General features: G+C 36.2%; 2 protein-coding genes across 3 annotated transcripts; both read right to left on the bottom strand.

The window, feature by feature from the left end:
- Positions 1–38: 38 nt before the first annotated feature.
- On the bottom strand, positions 39–7,870 carry LOC141596798 (cyclic nucleotide-gated ion channel 1-like). Of its 2 annotated transcripts, none has more exons than XM_074417045.1 (10): positions 7,439–7,870; positions 7,296–7,340; positions 5,989–6,108; positions 5,079–5,724; positions 4,225–4,434; positions 3,517–3,815; positions 2,382–2,493; positions 1,801–2,037; positions 1,070–1,464; positions 39–654 (listed from the first exon to the last, which is right to left on the bottom strand). In XM_074417045.1, exons 3-10 carry the CDS (start codon positions 6,045–6,047, stop codon positions 357–359), a joined length of 2,256 nt encoding a protein of 751 aa, XP_074273146.1. In that variant the 5' UTR covers positions 6,048–6,108; positions 7,296–7,340; positions 7,439–7,870; the 3' UTR covers positions 39–356. The 2 variants fall into 2 exon arrangements, with proteins under 2 accessions (XP_074273146.1, XP_074273147.1); XM_074417046.1 differs by having other exon boundaries at positions 7,289–7,340.
- Positions 7,871–9,933: 2,063 nt separating this feature from the next.
- Positions 9,934–12,528, bottom strand: LOC141595130 (uncharacterized). Its single transcript, XM_074415104.1, has 5 exons — positions 12,028–12,528; positions 11,314–11,802; positions 10,794–10,910; positions 10,615–10,706; positions 9,934–10,201 (listed from the first exon to the last, which is right to left on the bottom strand). The coding sequence occupies exons 1-5, from the start codon at positions 12,526–12,528 to the stop codon at positions 9,934–9,936; spliced, it is 1,467 nt and encodes a 488-aa protein (XP_074271205.1).
- Positions 12,529–24,033: the final 11,505 nt, after the last annotated feature.

Here is a 24,033-nt window from a genome sequence, read left to right on the forward strand (position 1 = left end):
CTTTACATTTGACAAAAAGAAAAAAAGGCAAGAATCAACATTGTTTACCTCTCGGAGCTTTTAATATTAATTTAAATTATTCCTATCTCAGAATTCCACATTTACCACAGGTCCTATTTTAGTTGGACCCATAAATGAGATCCAACACATTAATCATCTAAATACAATCCTATAAGATTAACTACACAACAGTGATGTTATACATTGTACAAAGTGATGGCTTACAAAAATTACATTATATACAGCCAAAGTAGAGAGAAGGGACCTCTCGGCATGCTGACATCTTCAAGAACTGGAGAAAAATTCGCGAATATAGCCACCCAATTATTCATATAAAACCATCAAAGTAAGAGAATTTAACCGTCTTCAGAAGTGAAATCTGGCTCGGCTGGCTTTGGGAGATTGAGAAGAGGGGATCTCGGTGGCAGCATCCTCGCATTTGGTGGAGTTTTACGTCGCAGGTTACGAAGTGCATTTGCAGCAAACCTGGAAACATATATAGTGGCGCCAAGGCTTGGTGGTGAGCTTCCACCCTCCCTAGGCAAACCATCTTCTGCAGCCTCCAAAGCTTTCTCAACCTTTCTTCTCGAGTACCGCCTCCAAGCTGCTTGTATGAAACCGGCTGCCCATAACCTCCACTGATGTGATGAAGATCTGTAGATATTAAAATATCACAAATTCAAGCTAAGATGCAAATTTGATCCAAAATTTATCAAAATGCAAGGCTCTTTTTTTTTAAAAAAAAATGGAGCAAAAGGTTCATTATTGTTTGGTTCCGGATTGGAATAAAGAAGGATGACTCGATAAACTGTTCTACTTCGTGCAATTCTGAGCGTGCCTCTGGACACAGGGCGGCAGACCTTTTTAGTTCTGGTTGAAATTTGAGGGGAAAAAAAGTCATATTTGTAAGAGCATAAGGGTGTAAAGCAGTGAGCTGCAGCCTTATGGCTGTAGACATGTTTTGCTTCGAAGTCATCAAGATTACTGGAAACAGGCAACCAACCATCATTCATCGAGTCTGAAACTAATGAAAGAATAATTAGATACTGAGACAAAACAGTTTGCTTGCCTAAAGGTGTGTCGGAGTTGCTTGCTGTGAAGCCTACGAAATTGTGATGCCACAAACTTAAGGTCATCAGGCATTAAGGCAAAGGCTTCAACATCAGTTTGGCTCTGTACAGTCCTAGTTGATATAGGCAGATTGGATGAGGAGTGGGGATCTAGCGCCCATGTCAGTAACTCTTCTCCACAGAAGTCACCAGGATCGAGATATAGTGAATTAAAGAAGCCAGTTCTTCCCCCATTGGTAGTCATAGTCAATAAATTTCCTCTCATTATAAAGAGCATCTCGTTCACAGGATCTCCCTCACGAACAATGTAGCTTTTCTCAGTGTAAAGGACCGGCTTCAGGCGATCACACACTGCGTCTTTCAGCCGTTCATCCATTTTCCAAAGCATTGGCACCTACACAGAAACGGCTCAATTAACTGGATATGCTTTTTTGAATGGGAATGAAGTAGCATCATTTCCATGTGATTTCATTGTCGGGTCATTCGAAACAACCTCTCTGTGTTGTCACTTGTCAACACGGGGGTATGGCTCTCCCTCCTTCCACCACACACCTCACCCGCCATGCCAGTGGCAGAAGCCTTCGTGGCACTTGATAATGTTATAAAGACCAAAAAGTTTTAAGCATATTTCCAAGCGAGTAATAGACACTATAATATGTTATAGACTCTTAGCCGTCTTTGGTGATTATTAGAATTTGAGAAGCCGATGATTTAGATCAGTGCAACTTACCTTCTTAATTAGAGCCAGGCAGAGATGCCGCTTTATATCCCTTCTGAGGTCCTTTGGAAGGTTATGGATTACACATTCTTCATCAACGCCTCTTGTTTCTTGCCACTTGTATTGCTCATACCTCCTAATCCTCTCCCTCAAGTCCTCGGGGAGCAAACGATGAGACATCCACTGCTCTGCATCTCGCCTTCTAACTCTCATCTCCTCAACTCTGACAGTTGTCGATTGTAGGTATTCCTATATAGAACAAACCCATCATCACAAATTTTATAATTCCAACAATGTGCTATAAAAACATTAGATGGAAACAGAATGGGGTATTATAATGCCAGGCAGTCTTTTTAGATCATTGAGTCGGTTACAGCATAGTATAGTAACCGGAAATCTAAAATGATGATTACGTACCAACTAATTCATTACTTGTACATCTTAAAACACTTATAGCGTGCATAAGCATGAAAGTGGTATATGTAGCTAAATACAAAGATGAGCGCCATAGAAGCGTAGACCGCAATCATGGTGTTTGCGTTAAGAATGGAGTCCTTGAAAATCATAACCATCATGATAAGCTACTTACTTACCTGCATATTCCCAATGAGCAATGAAAACAGAACTAGTCCAGCGATGCAAATGAAGGCAGCAAACAAGTTCTCCCCAATAAATGTACTTGTTTGGAGATTCTGACCAAGAGAGCTACAGGAAAAGAATTTTAAAACAAAATTAGACTTCGTAATTACCATTGGCCATAAGCCCATAATTCATGCCGAATTTAGACTTAAAAGAAGCGATACACAGGAAAGGAATAAGCACATTACGTTAGCAGTTGGTAGTTTGGCACCCTTATTAGAAATGACGATTTTTAAGGCGTGAAATATTCGTTTAAGGCGTGGAGCGGTGGAGGACTTTATAAGAAAACCCAAGAGTGAGGAATTCTAGACCACTTTCCCCAAAATTGACACTCTCAATGAACTGTATAGTGTATGACATGGTACATGAAGAACTTTCGTTTTTTGAGATTCTATGTCATGCATGGTGTACACCTAAGGCCTAAGGGATGGATGTAAGACTGCATTTAGTAGACAATTTTGGTAGACTGTGGTTACAGCCATGTTTTCAAAACCTACGGCTCCATTGCGTGTGCTCGGTGTAGAAGTTTTGGATCATTCAAGTCCGGTTTTTTTGTTATTAGGATAGGTGAAAACTATTTATTGCTCGATCAAAAAGATAATTTAAAAAAAAAAACGGGAATTAAATCTACAACTTCCACCCATCTTTCCTATTTATCGTTGGTAACATATCTCAATGCAATTTTAGAGAGACGCGAAAGCGAAAGCCCGGTAGTATCCTCAAAAAAAGGAAACTTTCCTCTCCCCAGCACATCCTCCAGGTGCCATCTTTCTTGGGCACTGGTGTAAACAGCCTCTTTTTCTTTAGTATGATAGGAGGACTCAAATCATCAAATCCATTAATGAAACTAACAAATTACGCATGCAATGCACAATATATGACACATAACTACATAAAACACGAAAAAACAGAAATTCCTTTCAAGAACAAAAAAAATAGAGCCATTATATTCAGAAATAACAGAAAATGAGTGATTTTAATTCTTCCTCTAGCAGGACCCAGTATTCAACGTAGGCCATATTGGTGTTGGAAGGCTTTCAACAAAGATTCACTGGAAATGAGTTTACGAAAGGACAGAGTATTACATACCTTAGGTTGCGAAGTCCCCACCAAAAACAATAGAAGAGTTTTTTAAAGAAGTCAGTAGATTGCACCACTTCTAACTGAAGGGCGTCATAGACCATGCCAAAGTTGAAGGAAGTAGAGTTTGTGATCTGATCAGGCTGAACAAGGTTGCAATAAGCCGTATCCAATGTATAACTTCCTGCATGTTTGTCTAGGTCCTTGCAATATAAAGATAGGCGGTAGCATCCCTGTCCTGAGCATGAATCATGCCAGCATCTGCCTAGACGATCTATCGCAAATAGATACCAAACTGCTCCGAGCACCTGTTCATTAGGCCAAAGAGTTTATATTGTTAGACATTGCTTCCAGTTCTACCTGAAAATCTTCAATGCATAAGGCGTTGGTTGCTGTCACTCAATATTAAAAGCAACCAGCAGCTGTCTTAAAATTTAATTAGACTTTTAGGATGCAAGAGATACTTCTTCATGCTTAGGACAGATCTTTTGTAAAACATAGAAGTTTATGCAACTGAAAGAAATTTTAATGAAGCTCTAAGACGGATACTGACTGCATGGTATCTAACTATCTATTTTTAATCTATCTTGCCGTTCATGGTATAATGCAAAACCAAAATCACTTTTTTTTCTATATGTAAAGCATTACCTGCATCAAAGGATTCTAAAAACGAAAAAAGAAAAAGTGTAATTTCATGTAGGATTATACGAAACTTACGTGGCTAGCTAGCATGTAGAGAAATAGGTTAAAAGCAGCTCCTGCCCATGCTGTTTCAGTAATTATGCCTGATGTTCTTGTTACTCCCTTGTATAATGGATAAATGCGGAAGAGCCTTGGAAAATACTGGCTAAAGATCACCATTTTCAACAACCCCTTTGACGTCATTCGGCCACCACTCATATTTGGAATGATTACTGAAACTGCCAGCTGAATATACAAACAGAATCAAAGGAATTGTTTTTCTTAGTTAAATTGCTGGTTTCCTGTCAGAACTTTACGAGTAACTAAAATGCCTAATTGAATAACATGATGCTCTTGAAATTCGGTATAAAACTGTTTTTCATAAACCATATCACTTCACAACCTTCAGAGTTATGAGCAGATTAGATTCTCCAGTGTAAACTACACCCATCTTATGTACTAGTTCTTAATTTGCACTTCTTACGTGTTCACCAATATTATGTTCGTGAATACAGCCAAAGGAAAAGGATTGATATAAATCGGTAACGGGATAACAAGCACTGTAATTTGCATGAACTAATATTCATTGGTGATGCATGCACCTTAAGAAGGGTGTATCCTGATGGTAAGCAGACAGTGATCCTGTACTATGATGATTCTGTCCACACCAATAGCTAGGAATTACATACATAATTATCATTTTCATGCTCGCCAAGATTTTATTAATCCAAAAGAAAATAAATGAGGAGTATGATGAGAAACAAAACTCCTTGTCAGTTGTCACTATGTTGTTTGCAAAGAATTAGAAACTTGAATTGCATGTGTGTACTTAATCATCCAAAAGAATTAGAAACGCGAATTACATTTGCAAAGAGGATCATTTCAAATACCTGAGGAAAAGGCATCACGGCTAGAACATCAACAATGAAATACGAAGAGAGGTATCTTCTAGCTATAGCAGCAGGATCCCTGATTAACTCGCCGCGACCAAGCACTCGAGAAGAAGGAGATATAAAGCCAGTACGAAACTGTAAAATTATATGAAGTAAATAGAACAAGTCGGTGATTGTCCGAAGAACACAAGCTATAATTTTCAACTTGTGATCCCACTTTAGACATTTGTTATTGCCATCTACAACTGGAACATAAAGGAACAATGGATCCCAGGCCATGGCAAATACACATGAGATGAGAAAAATCTTGTTCCATTTACGCAGAAATGGTCCCTGCGGGTCAAGAATTTCTATTTGATAGCCAGACTTCTTTCCGGATGGATAATGGAACGAATCAATGCTCAGCGACCCTTTCAAGCTCCTAATTCCTTGAGAGCTTCTCTGAACCCCTCTCCTGATAGCATCCAATGCAGATGAAAGTGTTGCTTTGTTCTCCGAAAATACAGATGGAGATGGAGTCCATGGAGATGGAGATGGAGATGGAGATAGTGATGGTGACGGTGATGGTGATGGTGATGGTCCCGTGGTAGGAAACAATGGCTGCTCAGAACTGGTGGACCCCTCTGAATCCCTATCCTCAAACCTGGGACTCGGAAAAAGCAGCATAATCAGGCAGCAGGCACATATTTGAGTAAAAATCCAAATGGTGTAGAACAATGCGGCCTTAGTGGATATAACCGATTATGGAGACCTGGCAGTCTGACACAGTGACACTTGAGACTTGACTCATAGTGTTGAGTTTCCATAATGCACGATTGCTTGTGAATTTAAAGATCTATACATGCATAAAAATGAAAGGAAGACGAAAGATCACAGAGCTAAATGCTAGGAAGTAAATGATACCTACCTGACATATTTGTCTAGCTTGGGATTATCAAAGCTCGTGAGCTGAATATTGCTTGACATGATGAGTTGGCTGGTCCTGAGCTCCGACTTACCAGTTGTAAGTTATCGACGCCAGCTAGCCCTGACACAATGTTCATATCCAAGTTCAGTACTTGTTTTAAAGACAACAAGATTGCAACATGGAAAAGACGTTTTTGCTGATTATTGCCTGCTTTAATCAGCAGGAACAACAGGAAATATGGGCGTTTTTACTGGGGGTGTTGTGTAACCAGAATAAGGCCACAGCAATCTAAAATTTTAATTTCATTAGTTCCTCAAGGGCTCCCGCGAATTTAACAACTAGGTAAGAAAGTCGAATGTACATTGTTTTTAAACGACCCAAAATGAAAATTATGACGAGTATTGCATTAACTGACTGTCACTACATACTAGAAAAAACAAAGGCGCATTCAATTTAGTGATCCATTTTGCTTTATTTCAACCTAAGAATATGAAGTCTTTGACTCCAATGGGAATGAAAAAAATCCGATAAAGTAGAGTCTAACCCCAGAAACAAGGTTAAATGGTCTGCAACCATATTTAGGGTGAACAAATTACTCTGTATACGTGACGATCATGATTCCGTAAAACAACAACAGCAGACACCAGCAGAAACAAGGTTAAATGGGAAGTGAAACAAAGAATTAAAAGTAGATTACTAGGTCAAACAAACGTATAGTCAATTAAGTCAGCTTTGTTTCTCAATTTCTATTACCTTTGTACTATTACCTAACACAGTAACACTCTTTTACCTATTAACCGGATTTGTATACTCCTTTCGTCTCAGTTATATTGTCTATTTGACTAAAAAGGTTAGATTATAGAAAACGTTACGGACCAATTTTATTTCCTTAACGAGCTGGAACTAAAAGGAATACTGTATCTAGAAAAGGAGCAACGAATTTGGGATGGTTTCGGACGGAACGAGTATTGTTTAGTTCACATCATTTGTTTGGACGGAATTTACAAGTTGCGGACCGATACTAGGTCAGCCACCTTTTTTACCAGGCTAACTGTTTCTAACACGGTAGCTGGTCAAGTGAAATTACTTCAGGTTTTAAGATTTTTTGTGTGTATATGATATTGACTGGGCTTGAACCCGGTCATGATTATCATCCCTAGTGACTCGAATTTTAAGGTGAGACTCGTGACCTAATTTGCAGCTAGTTCACACTCTTACTTACCTACTACACATTTTTTAGAATATAAAATAAATTTAAATAAATAAATTTAAAAAAATAAATAAATAAATAAAATCATACTCCGTACTTGCAATTGCTTTCAATTGCGGTTCATGATCAAAACTCCATCATCCTGCAAAATTGTTAATCAAACACAAAAAAACACAATCATTTAGCCAAAATCATCCTCGTTAATTCTTTTAAAAAGGAATTGAAGCAAAAAAAAATTACCGTTTAATGAGCTGTTTTAGCTGAATTTCACAGTAGAATCTCAAAATTATTTGGCAAATTGCTTTTAAAATTAAGCAGTAAGCATCAACAACTAAATAATTCTAACAAGTGTTTGTTTTAATCAGTTGAAATTGAAATTATCCAAAATTAATGATGTATATGAAGAAATTTGGAGTAAAAATGAAGTGAAAGTGGGAAAAAGTGAAGGAAATTTGGTGTAGTGAGGAATAATGGAAGGCAGTAACACAGTTTTGGACTCCATTTTTATTGCAAGTGGAAAACTTAAATAAATAGAGAAGAAGGAAGAAATAAGTCAAGGTTTTGAAACAAGAGACCAAAAGGTAAAGCTGGCTGTTGTTTCTCAGAAATTCTCTTTGAAAATTGCCATTTCAACACACCAAGGTCAATGCCCCCAACTTCCCTTTGTGGGACCATTCTCTTTGAGAATACTATACACAACGTATTTAACGGGTTTTGTCACTTCCCATAAGAAGAAAAGAAAAAGACGAAAAAGGACGAAAGGTTTGCGGGCTGGTACTCTGACAACTGTGGCAGACGGGACCAAAAGTGATGTGTTGCCTTTACCTTCTATGATTTCTATCAAGCCTATGGACTGTGACCTGGCTTATGAGAAAGCTGCTCCAAGTTTTTCCTCTGAGCTCGTCAATCACCAGGATTTATGTGGCTCATATGGTGTTAATTCTCATCAACCTCCATATTTCGTCTTCACATCATCGAAGTTAAAGGTTCCTAAAGTGTTTCATGCTAGAAGACAATCAACAAAAATGCAAAGCCGAAGAGAAGAATCTCCAAGACGCAATGTTTATATCTACCCAGGTAAATTTCCACGTTAAATAACGTGAGTGTGTCTTGTTGCGATCTTTCTCAAAGCTCACCATCAAGAAAAGAAAGAAAGGACCGACATCCTCAATGTGTTACTCCAACAACTCTTTGAAGAAACCTCGTGTGTTAAGTAACCCCGCCCCTAATTTAAGTTTAAGTTCTTGTATCAATAATGTAGTATTAGCACCGGACCTATCGAGTCATAGGTGCTTTATGTAAAAAACTTTCTTTACAGCTGCCAAAAAAAAAAAAAAAAAAAAAAAAAAAAAAAAAAGTATTTAACGGGTTTTAAGGTTTCAAGCTCAAATCACTTGAAGGGATCGGAGGGCCGACTAGACCCTCCGTCCAACCGTTAACAAAGCAGGTTCGGACTATATATTTCCCAAAATTTATAAAGGTATGGTGCAAAAGCTCGCCCAAAACCCGCGAATTCTCGTGTTCATGGGCGAAAAAATCATGCTAGTCCGGTCAAGCCTGCATTTGATCAAAAGCCTTTCAAAAGTGGCTTTGTGAGATTTTTTTTTTTTTTTCTTTGACAGCTGTAAAGAAAGGTACCCTAATTAATCATAGCCTTGCAAGCAAGGCCATGAGCATACACATTAAACGACCTAGGAATAAAACTAAAGGATAAGCAATGAAAAAAAGAGCAAAGAAAGCGGATGTCTTCCAGGACTCCTAACACCAGGTGATGCGCCCGTTCAATTCCTGCAAAATAGCAAACGAGGGGAAGACAGTCCGTAGAAATCTCCAAGTGCCAGAGTCTACGTTGCTTAGCCCACATAAGGACTTCCTTAATTCCAATTGCCTCAGCCTATAGAGTCGATTCAACCTTTATTCGCTTTGCTTTTGGTGTAGAATCTGTTCCCAGATCTCGTTAGAGCGACCTAGCCAACCCCAGCCATGTCAATAGATTTCCATCCTGCATCAACCATAACCCTAATACGCTCACATGAATTCAAATTCCTGATTATATGAATAGGGCTACTACTATCCCGAATCCACGTCAGGCTCTCATCATTAAACTCATGGTCCGTCCTATCATCCTTCTCCTGCACTTTCTTCACATTTCTCATTGCCTGGTCCGCGATTTTAACTACCTGAGTCCAAGAATTAAGGAACATCATCGGATGAAAAACCTCCCCCCTAAATAACACTCTGTTTCTAGAACTCCATAAACACCACAAGGTTGCAAGGAAGCGCATGGCGCACCAAACGGAACTCCGCATCAACCATCTTGTCGAGATAGCGAATCCAGTTAATGACCCACTTCGCTAAGCCAATAGGCTAACAGGTGTCGTATCGAATGCCAAGAGCAAGCCTATATCCTCCTAGCAACATCACAGTCCCGAAACAGATGTTCCATTGTTTCCACTATCCTCTCATCACGATTATAGAGTTTGCAATTACGATCCAAATCGAAGTTCCTTTTTGCAAAATTATCACCAACCGATGGGGTGTCAGTAATAATTCTCCACACGAGAATTTTCCACATAGGTGGTCCAGGTAATTGCCACAACCTACCTTTACAATAGGATCGATCATCATTATTCAATCTTGTCTTATCCTTGGTCGAGCCATATCGCTCCATATATGAATTATGAATACTGTCATAGCCGCTTTTGACACTATATTCACCTTTTATTATTATGTAACTAGAACACTTTATCTGTCATCTGCGATCCACAGATAGGCATGGCTGAAATCCTGCTCGCACTTTCCTCCGTGAAAAGTTGTCTCAGAAGGTCTTCATTCCAAGAAAGATCCTCCCCAGCACCAGATGAGTTTTGAAGATCCCTAGTCTCAGTGTTGCGGAACTCTACTGACTCCAAAGAAAGTAATTCATTCCTCGATTCCGGACACTCCCCATTAACCCACTTAATCGTCCAGATATTCAAGTTGAATTTAAACCCAGTTTCCAAGCTATATGATGTTAAACAAAATCCAACCCATAGAGAATACTCATTGCCCCCCAAGATAAATTGTTGCCATATCTTCTTCCCAAATTATGCGACCGATTGCAAGTCCTTACTAATATTTTCCGGAAGACACGGCATTGCAGTGAGTTATGACCACTTGCGATTTTCCAAGCATGCTTAGCTAGCATCGCCTGATTCAAGCATGCAATGTTTCGTACACCAAGTCCACCTTCACTTTTAGGAAGACTAAGGAATTTTTGACTACACCACCAGTGAATAGTTTTCCCTTCTTTACAGCCCGTCCACCAAAAATGTGACAGAAGGGCATTCAACTTCTTTGTCACATTTACCGGTATTTTAAATACCGATAGAACATAAGTGGAGAGATTTGATAGAACGGAAGAAATTAAGGTCAACCTTCGCGCTGGTGACAGAAAAATTCCATTCCACGGCGATATACGCTTCATAACTTGATCAATAAGACCCTTGAAAAGTTCCTTTCTCGACTCCTATAAATCCGTAGGAAGCCCAAGATATTTACCCAAACCCTTATTCCCTTTGATTCTGAGACTTTTAAGGCATCGTCTAGCATTTGCCAGCTTCGTACTTGGGCTAACTAAAATACCATATTTCTCTTCATTAATAACTTGCCCAGAGACCCAACAATATCTGTCAAGAACCTCCCTCAAATAACTAGCAGCATTATTCTGATCCTGGAGAAAAAACACCGCATCATCAGCAAAGAACAGATGTGTCAGATTCTCCTCTTTACTACAAAGGCTCACACCCTTGAAATCACCCCTGTTCTGACATCTCACCATATTACAAGAGAACCTCCATACATAACACAAACAGGTATGGTGAGAGCGGATCCCTCTCCCAAAGCCCGCATCGCGGGTGAAACAAATTCATAAGGGCGTCATTGAAAAGAACTTGGTAGGAAACTGTAGTGACACAATTCATGATCAGAGCTACTAGATTGTTCGGGAAGCCAAATTTCTCAATAACAGCCTTCAAAAAATCTCACTGCACCCTATCATAAGCCTTGCTCATGTCCGCCTTAAAAGCGAACCTACCATTTCTTCTCTTCTTATGAGAGTTTATTTTATGAATTGCCTCATTTGTGAACAAAATATTATCAGAAATCTGCCTTCCCGGAATGAACGCATTCTGAAAATCTCCCACAAGATACCCCATCACTTTAGCCAGACGATTGGAAATACATTTTGAGACAATCCGCAAAAACACATTACACAAGCTGATAGGACAGTAGTCACCAATCCTTTCCGGATTCTCTAATTTTGGCACCAAAGTGATAAAGGTTCTATTAAGCTCCTTAAGCACCATGCCGGAGTTAAGGATTGAAATAAAAGCTTTTGTAACATCTTTTTTTATGAAGAACCAGCACTTCTGATAAAATATCCCTGGAACTCCATCAGGTCCAGGAGACTTAAGAACTCCTATCTGAAAGACTGCCTTTCTCACTTCTTTAGCTGTAAACGTTCTTCTCAGCCCGTCTGCATCATCATTTTCAACTTTCCTTGAAATATCACACATCGTATCCTCAATATCTATTACCCTCATCTCATCACCGTCATCATAACTCTTGGAATAAAGATCAACAAAGGAACATTGGAACCTACGACCCACACATACCGGGTCATAGATCCACGTACCATCATAATCCTTAATCCCGAGAATAAGATTCCTTCCCGCTCGACCATTGAACCGGTTGAAGAAGTATTTAGTATAAGTATCGCCCTCAACCGTCCATCTTAATTTCGCCCGTTGTCTCCAGAAAACAGCTGCCTATTTCGAGAATTCTCTAACCTTTTCATTTGTTTGCATATAGAATTCATCATTACCCTCCGTAATTGCCAAGTCCATCCCCTTCTCCAACTCAATATCGAAGTTATCCCATTGCTGTCTCCAGTATTGAGTCTTATCAAGAGCCCAACTCTTTACCTGATTTCCAGCACGGGCAAGTTTCCGCGTTAGTTGAAAGGCCGGGGACCCAAGTATTCGGCCCATCCATACCTTCTTAACCTCCAAAATGCAATTCTCATGCTGCAGAGCCCAGGCATCAATTTCATACGGTTTCTTCCCATTATTCTGTGTGAGATTCAAGTCCAACTCAATAGGGACATGGTCCGAAATCTGGATTGGATAATGTTTTATCCCAGAATTAGGAAACAAAAGAAGCCAATTATTCGGACCAAGAGCACGATCAATCCTTTCATGGACTCGTTTATCTCCTCTAAGATTATTGCACCAAGTGAACCTTGGTCCTTTAAACGGGATGTCCACAAGCTCATTGCGCACCCTCCACATATTGAAGTCATGAGCACCCTTCACGGTTATTGTATTTTTACTTAATTTATCACACCCAAATTCAACTTGATTAAAATCGCCCAAAATTAAGTAAGGTGAGTGAAAGAAGAGATGCAGCACTCAAGTTCCTCTAACACTGATTTCCTCCGATGAGTGCATGGGTCACCATAAAAAAGCACAAGATACCACAACCGATCAAAATGTTTTTCCACTAATAGGACGATGAAGTTGCTACTAGACAAAACATGGCTAATCTTAGCCTCTTGCTTTGTGAGAGTTATTTATGGTATGAGACTATATTTTCCAGATTTCGAGTCTGTCAAATTCAGGTAAAAAGGGTGATTGATATGATATATGTGATTTACGTACATTCATTAGTTTATTTAATGTGCACCTAAAGTAGTGGTTGCTGATTTTCTTGTCATAAAAAACCAACAAAGGATTCAATTAACGAATTAACTACTTATCATGTGAAAGTTGTCTTGATAAAATTATAATAAGATGGGATGTAGAGTTGTCGGCGTGGCGAGTGTAAGCTCATAAGCGCTTGTACCCCCTAACCAAAACTAATTTACATATCTAAATCACCACCCATGGTGGGAGAAGTTCACAACATTGTATCTACTCTATAAATGGAGATCTGAAATCGTCATCGCTTCATTTATCCACTGGGCCACCACCTATCGAACCATAGCTTTATTCAATATTTTTTCCCAAATAAAACTACTTAATCACTATAGATTTTCCATATAATCTAGATTTTGACATTATAATTTAAAATTTTCAAACAAGAAAAGAAAGGATAAAAATATTGTACACAAATAGTGAAATAATAGTACTTGCTTATTAACTGGCGGGTATGCAAGTATGGTGCAGAATTTATCCCGGGAAAATGCTTTTTTACTTGAATAACAAGCTTAAAGTTTTAGATGCATAAGATAATCTTATATAGGTATACAAATTTAAACTTTACATAGTAAGTTAGTAAACATCTACTTCATACATTTCTTCAACGTTAATGGTAAGTTAGTAAACGAACTAATAGAAGTTTAACACTATGCATTTGACAACATATATTTTCACTTCTACTTCGTACAATATTTATAACTCCGGATAAATGAACCAAACTTGTCATCTAATACAAATAATGTACAGGGTAAATGATTACTAACCTACCATGTAATTAAAATCAAAGGTGGATAATACTTATAATTTGGGTTTAATTTTATCAATGTTCAAATTGTTTTTATGGATATTTTTATTAAAAAAAAAAATATATGTACTATTAAATACAATATTTTTCTTTGAGCATCTACAAAGGTAAAAATTTAGCTTTTTATACACACTCTCTTAACTCATATGGGAAACCCTATTATTGCGCCAACCTTCCCATAATTTGAGGCTCCACCATTTTAGAGGAGATTCCCAAATGAAAAGTGAGGGTAGTTTTGTGATTCTGTTGGGGAGGTTTCCAAAGTTGTACATATAAATGAAGAACCTCGTTATTGTTTTATAGATGTAGTTATAAATTGGAGAGGATAGATAGAAGAATTAGTGAAAAATGAGAACGAAGAAGAGAAGAAGAGATAAAATATGAGGAGTCCCACCATTACAGATTCTCTAGGGAGACTTGGGCTCTGTTTGGTAAAGCTAGCTGAAAAGGTATTGAAACTTGAAAAGGTACCTGAAAACTGAAAAGCTAACTGGAACCTGAAAAGGTAGCTGAAAATAAGGAGCTGATAAGGTAATTGATAATATAAAAAATTGTTTGGCAAATTAACTGAAAATGTAGCTTATTGTGGTGAAATGACATATAAAAGAATATAATAATTATTTAATATTATAGATTGAAGGGGTAAAAAAGGGATATTCATTAAGATCAGGTACCTGAAATCTCAAATGCTACTTTATGTACCATTTCATTTCAGGTAACTTATTTGAGCAAATAAGCTACTTGTCAAACACCTGCAAAAATATAAATTACTTGAAATTTTGGTTAAATAAGCGACTTTTACCAAATCTATAAATATTATTAAAAGGCTAGACATTAAACGCCACGTAGACAAATGTGACATGGCAATAATTAATTGTGACGTGGCAAAATATAGTCCACGTGGAAATACTAGCATAGTAGTACACATGAAAAAAATCAATTCTACATTTAAAAGTTACTATCATAATTAATAGTAAAAAACTAAATTTAGATAATTTTAATTTAATAGGATAATTTTTAAATCACTCTCATGCAAAGTGGATTTAATAATAATAATAATAATAATAATAATAATAATAATAATAATAATAATAATAATAATAATAATAATAATAATAATAATAATAGTAATTTTTAAATCACTCTCATGCTGTTGCCTTACTCAAGCGGATCCAGAAATTCTCGGTATCTCAGGATGCGGGGGCTCGGGTAGCCACTTACATTTTTACTAGACTTAGCTTTGCTATTGCTAAGGGTGTGGGAGCCCAGATTGTGTCTCGGCTCCCCACCAATTTCATGTAAACCTTTTATTTTATTTTAATGAAAGCTGCGCGCATCTTATAATAATAATAATAATAATAATAATAATAATAATAATAATAATAATAATAATAATAATAATAATAATAATAATAATAATAATAATAATCTATAAATATAATTAAAAAGTAAGCCAAACTATCAACCATCAACTATATGTCTTATTTTAATTTCATAAGATAATTTATAAACCACTCTCATGCAAACCTTTTACATTACATTTCTCTTTGCTCCATATTTATGTATGTAAAATCAATAACTCTATAATCTAAATACAAATCTATATATCTAACTTAAAGGCATGCTAAATTACCTATCATAATCTACATGTCATATTTATACAATAATATAAAAAGGATACCTTGAGCATATGTATAAGAAATGCGACAGCGTAGAATCACTAAGAAACTTTCATTTGATAATATGTGACTAATTAATAATATTCATTCGTAGAATTAAGATAGAATACTTATTATCACGTTTATGACCCCTTATTCATCTCTAACTCTTCATTTTCTCTTTAGCTCTTCATTTTCCTTTTTGATGATTCCTTTCTCCCCCTAAAATTTAACTCTTTATTTGATGTTAAGTTAATATAAGTAAAGTCTTTAAAATAAGCATTTTTATTTTTTACCCTCTTTTTCTAACCTTTTGGCATATTCATATGTTATTGAAACTTTCCATTGCATATAATTTTTATTAATCATTTGCATTTGTGAAAAAAATAAAGTTATATCATACATAAGATTTGTGTTTTATTTGCTATTGTTTAAATAACTTTTATTGATGTCAATTTGTATTTCTCACCTTGATTTATTTTTGCAGATGGAATGGTACAGTTTTCTTATTATTGCAAAGTAGGATTGTGCAGTTAATTACGTTATACATAAGGTATGTTCTACGAGTTTTATTTGTGTAATTTATATAAGCTTATTGTAAAATGCACAGGTTTTTTGTAATTTATCCACTAATATCGCTTTGTGGTAGATTTATTTTTTACTATCTTTATGTAAAGCCTCTTACAAGATTAATTGAATTATCGTTAAATGTATATTTGTTTCTTATTCTATTTTTGTAGGTGATGCTTCTTTTGTCTTCTCATAATATTAATATAGTGTGTTAAAAAAACTACATTGGAAATGTGTAGGCAACAGAAGGATTTAGTTGAACAAAAACTTGATATCTGTCCTTGAACCATGTTCTAATGATATTAAAACTTATTTGGTACGTAATTGTCTCACTTGATATAAAAACAAAACATTTTTAGTTTTTAATTCGAATTTAGAGGATCTTAGTAAATTGTTTTTTTTATAACTCTGTTTTTGTAAAAAAAAAAAAATACAATATAGTTAAAAGGCTAATTAAAACATCTAATTTTAATTCACATGTCATTTTTAATATTGGTTAATATTAAGGCTACATCAGACTTATTTATTAAAATTATTCATAAGATTTACTAATATTTTTTGATGAAAATCATAATACCGATCAATGCGATCATGATTTAAATTATAAAAATTAATTAACAATTTACTCTCATCATTTAAATCGTATAATTTGTCCACCTAACTCTTCATTAATCATAGAGATAGTAGTTAAAAGGTCTTATATAGTAAATAAAAAGGCTAATAATTTGGATTATAAAGCTACTAATAATATTTTTTAGTGGAAACCATAAGATCATGTACTAAATTACAAAATTAAATTAAGAATTTACCCTCATTATTTAAAATTTAAATTGTAAAATTTATATATATAATTCCTCATTAGTAATAAAGATAGTAGCTAAAAGGTCTTATATGTGGTAAATGAAAAATCCAATAACTTGGATTATAAAGCTTCACAATTTCTCATATTGTTACTTTTGATTTATTTCAAAACCATCTTAAATATTGTAATTAGCACACTTTCGAAAAAGTGCAAAATAAATTGTATATGTGCATGTGATTCAAACGTTCATAGTCTTCTTAAAAGTACTCCATATTTCTATCTTTTAAAATTTTAAAATTTTAAACGTTTAATAAGTTGTATAGTTATTTTTGTAATTAAGATGATGCTTATTTAATTTTAATTTTAACTATCTCAATTTGCAGATTATTGATTGTGATGAGTCTATTAAAAAGTGGAGATTACATGTTTGGATCTAAATGTGAAAAACGAAAACATATTTTTACTCTTTTAGTTGGCTTCCAAAGCATCACCATTCATCAACGGCTAGATTCTCTATTTTACATGTATATTTTTGATAAAAAGTATAGATTTTGAGGAAAAGTTAAATTAATAGTATCTATTTAACTTTCTTAAAAAAAAACATATCAGATATGTAACCGCGATCTTGGAGTGCTTTGTTTATCGACCTAACGACGCAACCGTTTTTAGCTTAATTATTTATGACGTACATCATAAATACATAAAAAATTTAAACAAACATTTATAGTTATAAAATTAGCTACATTAAATTGTTGAATACAAAATATTCATGAATAATATTAACATATATGGAAATAAAATTCAAATTAAAACTTCTATCTATATTACTATGATCATGAAAAAGAATGTAAAAGAAGTAAATATTTACAAATGTTTGGTTTATAGCTTATTCGCGATAAAAAAATATTGACGTCAACAAAAGCAAATAAATGGAACAAATAGAACAAGTCCGCGATTTTCGCGGGTACAAAACTAGTAAGATAATTGAAAGTTACTGCCAAACACAGCCTTGGAGTGCAATTAGTGTAACACTACGGATTTTCCTTGGTGACTACTCGACCGAGTAGAGCCTACTCGGCCGAGTAGTGCTTTGGCTGTGGGTTATTTTGGTTCTGCCGAGGAATACTCGGCCGAGTATAGTGAATACTCGACCGAGTATTGGACACTCGGCCGAGTATGCACTTACTCGACCGAGTGTCCGGTTTGGCGGAGTGTTATTTCGACGGTTTGATTAGGGAATGTTTAGGGTATTTTATATTTCCGCGTCAGTTTCTAATATCATTTCAAAAGCTTTATCATTTCTACGTTACCCTAATCACACCCAAATCATTCCCTAATCCTTCTCTTAAGCATTTCGTGGCGTCATTGTGTGGGTAATCGTCGTGATTCTTGCGTGTAAGTTCTCGTTGCACTGTTGGTAAGTTCTATCTTCGTGATTATTTGTACTTTTGTGGGGTTACCTAGGTCACAACAAGGTAACAACATGATTTGGGTGATTGTGGATCGGTTGACCAAGTCAGCCCATTTCGTTCCCATAAAGGATACTTGGTCTAAGATGCAGCTGGCATTGGGTTACAGAAAGCATGTGGTTCGGTTACATGGTATCCCGAAAGATATCGTTTCTGATCGCGATGCGAGGTTCATATCAAAGTTTTGGCAAGAACTGCAAGAGTGATGGGTACAACGTTGAAAATGAGTACAGCTTTTCATCCGGCAACCGATGGTCAGACAGAACGGACCATCAAGACCTTAGAAGACATGCTAAGGGCATGTGTTATGGACTTTGGGGGCAGTTGGGAAGACAGACTTGATTTGATCGAGTTTTCATACAATAATAGTTATCATACAAGCATTGGGATGGCACCTTTCGAAGCTTTGTATGGCCGAAAATGCCGAAGTCCAGTTTGTTGGGATGATAGTTCCGAGGCAGTGGTTTTAGGGCCACAATTGGTTCAAGATATGGTTGAGCAAATCCAGTTGATTCGCCAAAAGATGAGAGCGACTCAAGATCGTCGGAAGAGCTACGCCGACTTACACCGCAGGGACATTGAGTTTGTGGTAGGTGACAAGGTTCTTTTGAAAGTGTCACCTATGCGAGGTGTTATGAGGTTTGGGAAAAAGGGTAAGTTAAGCCAAAAGTTTATAGGTCCTTATGAAATTTTGGACCGTGTTGGCGAGGTAGCCTACAGGTTAGCTTTACCACCAGCTTTGGATAGAGTGCACAATGTTTTTCATGTATCTCAACTCCGGAAGTATGTGAGTGATCCGTCGCATATCCTCGAGGTGGAGAACATCGAACTTGATGAATCCTTGTCCTATGCCGAGATTCCTAAGGAGATTCTTGATCGCAAGGTTCGTAAGACCCGGAATGGTGAGACGGTCTTACTCAAGGTCCTTTGGTCTAATCATAATGTGGAGGAAGCCACATGGGAACCCGAGGAAGCTATGCGAGAACGTTTTCCTAACCTTTTTGATCAGGTATGTTTGGTTACGGGGACGTAACCGTTGTCTTTTTAGGGGGGTAGAAGATGGCCGCGATAGTGTTTTGTTTTGTTTTTCTTTGTTTGGTTCGAGTCGGGAAATGATTTTGTGGTAACTTGTTGTGGTGCTTGTATAGTTCCTTGGAGTTGTCTTATGTTATTGGTATAGTTTTGTGATGTAGTGTTGTGCTTTCTTGTATAGTAGAGTGTGAACTTCGGGACGAAGTTCTTTTTAGGGGGAAAGATTGTAACACTACGGATTTTCCTTGGTGACTACTCGACCGAGTAGTGCTTTGGCTGTGGGTTATTTTGGTTCTGCCGAGGAATACTCGGCCGAGTATAGTGAATACTCGACCGAGTATTGGACACTCGGCCGAGTATGCACTTACTCGACCGAGTGTCCGATTTGGCGGAGTGTTATTTCGACGGTTTGATTAGGGAATGTTTAGGGTATTTTATATTTCCGCGTAAGTTTCTAATATCATTTCAAAAGCTTTATCATTTCTACGTTACCCTAATCACACCCAAATCATTCCCTAATCCTTCTCTTAAGCATTTCGTGGCGTCATTGTGTGGGTAATCGTCGTGATTCTTGCGTGTAAGTTCTCGTTGCACTGTTGGCAAGTTCTATCTTCGTGATTATTTGTACTTTTGTGGGTTACCGTACATTTATATGAGAATAAGATTTTGGGAATTGTACAAAGTGTAATCGTGTTGCATGATCATTGTATAGGAGAAGACTTCGTAGAGGAGCCTTTTTGATTGTTCGTGTTGCATACTGATGTTGATTGCTAAGGTAGGGTTTCCCTACTCAGTTTACTGTGCTTTGCATGACATGTTGTTGTAATTATCGTTGTCTGTTGATCATCGTAGTATGGAGGTTTTTGTGACAATGTTGATGTGAGGGGATTGAAGTGACTGTGATGTCATGTGATTGTGATTGTGGTGGAGTCACTTGCGGGAGTGGCTTCACACCCTAGTTCGCCCTCTGTGGAACCCGCCACGGGAGGGGATGTGCACATTAAGGGACAGGGATCGTTGTCGCTCGTTGAGGAGCTGGACTAGGTGGGATCGGCTGCGGTCACCCACTGGCGGCGAGGATTACCTGTTGCGATGGGTAATCTGGCAGGGCTACACACTTTGGTGTGTAGTCAGTTACTATGTGAGCTTGGATGATTGGGAATTGGTGATGATCAGACGATTATTGCATTTGTTGTCTTATTAGTTGAATAATACTGACCCCGTTGTTGTTTGTGGAATCTGCGGTGATCCATTCGGGGATGGTGAGCAGGCTTGACAGGTTTTGCTAGTGAGAGCTTGGGGATTATCTTGGGAGATTCGCCACCACGAGTCATAGCATCACCGTCTGAGTCTTAGCGAGTTTTCCTTTAATGTTAAGACTTTGAAGTTGTATTTCGTTAGACAGTATTTGGTTTTGGATCTTGTAAACTTTGCATTTCACAGTACTTTAATAATAATGCTCAATTCAGACGCTTTGGTATATACTAACCTCGGGAAACCGAGATGGTAACGCACTTTCATGGTAGGGTGGTCCTGGTAAGGCACCTTGGTATGAGGGGGTGTTACAATTAGTAGACTATACAACCAGTTGTATACATCTGGTTGTATAGATTTGGAGTTTTATAATAAATAATTTGAGCTTGTATGTACATTTTACGAGCTTTATTGGAAAGAGTTTGAGCGTCTTTATAAAAATTTTAAACCCAATATATTATAATGAAACTCAAAAGTAATACATATAAGTTCAATTAGATTTTAATTTTGACACCTAAAATTTTAAAAGCTCGAAAAAATTGCATATAAGCTCAATTAAATTTGTCTTGCATGTACTACTATATGTACATACTCATATACATCTGAATGTATAGTCTCATTTGTGCGGGAGAGAGTACGGGCCTATGGGGTGTTAATATGTGAGGCTTCATTGCTTAAGTCCATTTTCTAGACTTCTAGGTTCCAACTTCCAATTACAAGAAGCTTTGACTTTTTATAAGAATTGTTTGTCAAGTCTGGGTGTTTCTCATCTATATGTATTGAATTCTCGAATTTTAGTGGTTGCTCCAATTCCTGACTCGTTCAAAGCTAAAAATAATAAATATTGAAAGAGAAACTATTTACAAGAAAAAAATAAAAAAGGACAAACCCAACTCATTGATTTATTCATTTCAAATCCATTCATTTCAACTTTGATTGACACAAAATATTCCTTATTTTTAATATATTCCATATATATTAAATAAACGTAAAAATTAAATGAATTACACCATAAAATAAAGTTTACTTTTACAAGTCTACGCATTTGACAACATATATTTTTTATGTTTCTTTACAATCATCGGCACTCCAAAATACCAAAATGATTAATCTAAAGTTGTTGAAATGCAAAGTTAAAATTGATCAGACGACACTTTTTGTCTTATTTTTCAGATGGGCATATGTGACCATTTTATAGTTAAATGTAACCACAATTATATAGGTAGTGTTACAGCTTATGATAACTAGTTTTCAATAGTGGGTACATTTAAATGTAAAATGTTACAAAATCTCATCTTATTATTTCAAACAAAAAAGGTCTGATTGAGGCAAGACACACTATGCTAGCAATCCTTAGACCATCCCCAAGCAGAAGGTCGCCTTAATCGGGCCACCAAAATTTTTCCTCTTAATTGCACCTTATTAATCTTGACTCACTTTCACCCTCCCAAGCAGAAGGTCACGACCCAGGTCACCAACCTAATCATTTTTCCACTTTCCAACATTTCCAATCATTTACCACATTCACTACCCCACCAAAACATCTTTCTTACTTTTACAATTATTACTAGCAAATTATAAATAAATTAATTTTTTATATTTAATTTTGTTAATATCTTAATATTAAAAAGAATGATCCGGATAATAAATAAAAAATTAATTTTAAATCAGTATTAAATATAAAAAAACGTAAAAAAAATAATTACTTTGATAGACGGTTATATCCAATCGAACATTCAAAGTTTAAATACATTGACATATAATCTTGCAATCGTTAATTATTTGAAAAAAATTATTTTATTATGATCTAAACAAATATATCGTCTTACATTATAAAACCGTTTCATACAATAGTTTAACCAAAACTTAAAAAAAAATAAAAAAAAATACAAATGTATCGTTTTATCCCTTTCCCAACCCTCATTTCATCACTTTCCATTGTGTTCATTCCCATACTTCCTCATTCTCATTTCATTCTCAATACCCACACCACTCATCATAAATCAACTTTAAATCACCATTCCGATTAATCAAAGTTCAACCAAATAAACATTAATCGCCTTCATTTTTTTTTCTCGACTTTCGATTTGGGATTATTTTCGATTTTCGATTTCTTTGATTTGGGATTATTTTCGATTTTCAATTTATATAAACCTATTTTCGACTTTCGATTTACAATAAACCTTAATCGCCTTGATTTATTTTCGATTTACAAATAAAGATCATTTTTTTCCATCATTTTCGGCAGATTTAGGGTTTATTTTCTGAGTTACTGATGAAGGCAATTTCTGCAAATGAAAGTGATTATTTTCGCCAGATTGATGAAGGTTGATCATTTTTTTTATGAAGGTCGATCGATTTGGGTTTATTTTCGCCAGATCTAGAAGAAAAAAGTTGCTCAAATTATGTCAAAATTAAGTTCATTTTGTAGCTAATCAAAAAATAAAATCATTTTGGATATGCTCATGTTTTATTTTATTGTGTTTTACTATATAATTGTTGTTTTATATCTTTATTATTTCCTTCTCTTTTTGGGAGAAATAGAGATGTGCAGCAGCAGTAGCAAAGCTTTCAAGGATTTTCGTCCTTTGTTTTGACGGTTGTCCTTTTTTTTGTTTCCAACCAATAAGAGACTGCCACCTATCCGGTCACCAACATTCACCACCTTCTCAACTCAAGGTCACCTGGTGACCTTCACTTACTCAAGGTTACCAAAATTATCCCCTTAATCCTAATTTAAGGGGTAATTAAGGTGACCCAACAAGGTCACGACCCAGTCGGTGACCTTGCTTGGGGATGGTCTTAGGCCCTGTTTATCAAGTAGGTAGTTTTTAACCAATCATGATTCATGAAGCAAAAAGCCCATGAAACAACCAAGAAAAAATAAATAAAGCCTAGACTAGGGCTGTTAATGAGGCGAGACAGCTCGTGAACAACTCGGTCAAAGCTCGGCTCGTGTGAGCTCAACTCGGGCTCGGGCTCGGCTCGAGAGCTTAACGAGTCAAGCCGAGCAAACATTGGCTCGGCTCGAAAAGCTCGTTAGCGGCTCAAACTTGTGTAATTAGATGAAATATTACTCATATTTTATAAAAATATTTTGTCATGATTATATATTTGTATCACACATATCAAAAATTTCTCATTGATTTCCCAATATTTGTATATAAAACCAATTTGTCAGGATCGGGATTCTACTTTGAATCATTCGGGTTCCGTGAGATCGGATCGTGGGATCGTACGATTCTCGCTAGTTTAGGCATGATTGATGGAACAGATCTCACGAATATGTAAATTAACTATAAAATAACATAAATGAAGTATTAATTATATCATTATAAAAGCCACTATAGTGTTTTTGAACAAAAGAATTGATAATTCAACCGCTAATGTCACCATTGCTAGTTTACGACAACTAAGGGCCAAAATGTTGAAAAAATAGTGAAAGGGACAATAATAGTCTTGAACAACATATTAATATCAACACTAGTTATCAATGCTTATTGTTGA

The sequence above is a fragment of the Silene latifolia genome, chromosome 8 (genome assembly GCF_048544455.1).
Source record: "Silene latifolia isolate original U9 population chromosome 8, ASM4854445v1, whole genome shotgun sequence".
NCBI classification, from domain to species: Eukaryota; Viridiplantae; Streptophyta; class Magnoliopsida; order Caryophyllales; family Caryophyllaceae; genus Silene; species Silene latifolia.

Coding starts and splice junctions, on each gene's coding strand:
- LOC141595130 (XM_074415104.1), bottom strand. CDS start 12,528: ATGTGGAGGGTGCGCAATGAGCTTGTGGACATCCCGTTTAAAGGACCA. Junction 10,707..10,793: donor TTAGCCCAAGTACGAAGCTG/GCAAATGCTAGA, acceptor ACGGATTTATAG/GAGTCGAGAAAGGAACTTTT. Junction 10,202..10,614: donor TTTCTGTCACCAGCGCGAAG/GTTGACCTTAAT, acceptor AACATCATATAG/CTTGGAAACTGGGTTTAAAT.
- LOC141596798 (XM_074417045.1), bottom strand. CDS start 6,047: ATGTCAAGCAATATTCAGCTCACGAGCTTTGATAATCCCAAGCTAGAC. Junction 2,494..3,516: donor TGGGGACTTCGCAACCTAAG/GTATGTAATACT, acceptor CTTTTCCTGTAG/CTCTCTTGGTCAGAATCTCC. Junction 1,465..1,800: donor GCCTGGCTCTAATTAAGAAG/GTAAGTTGCACT, acceptor GTTTCTGTGTAG/GTGCCAATGCTTTGGAAAAT.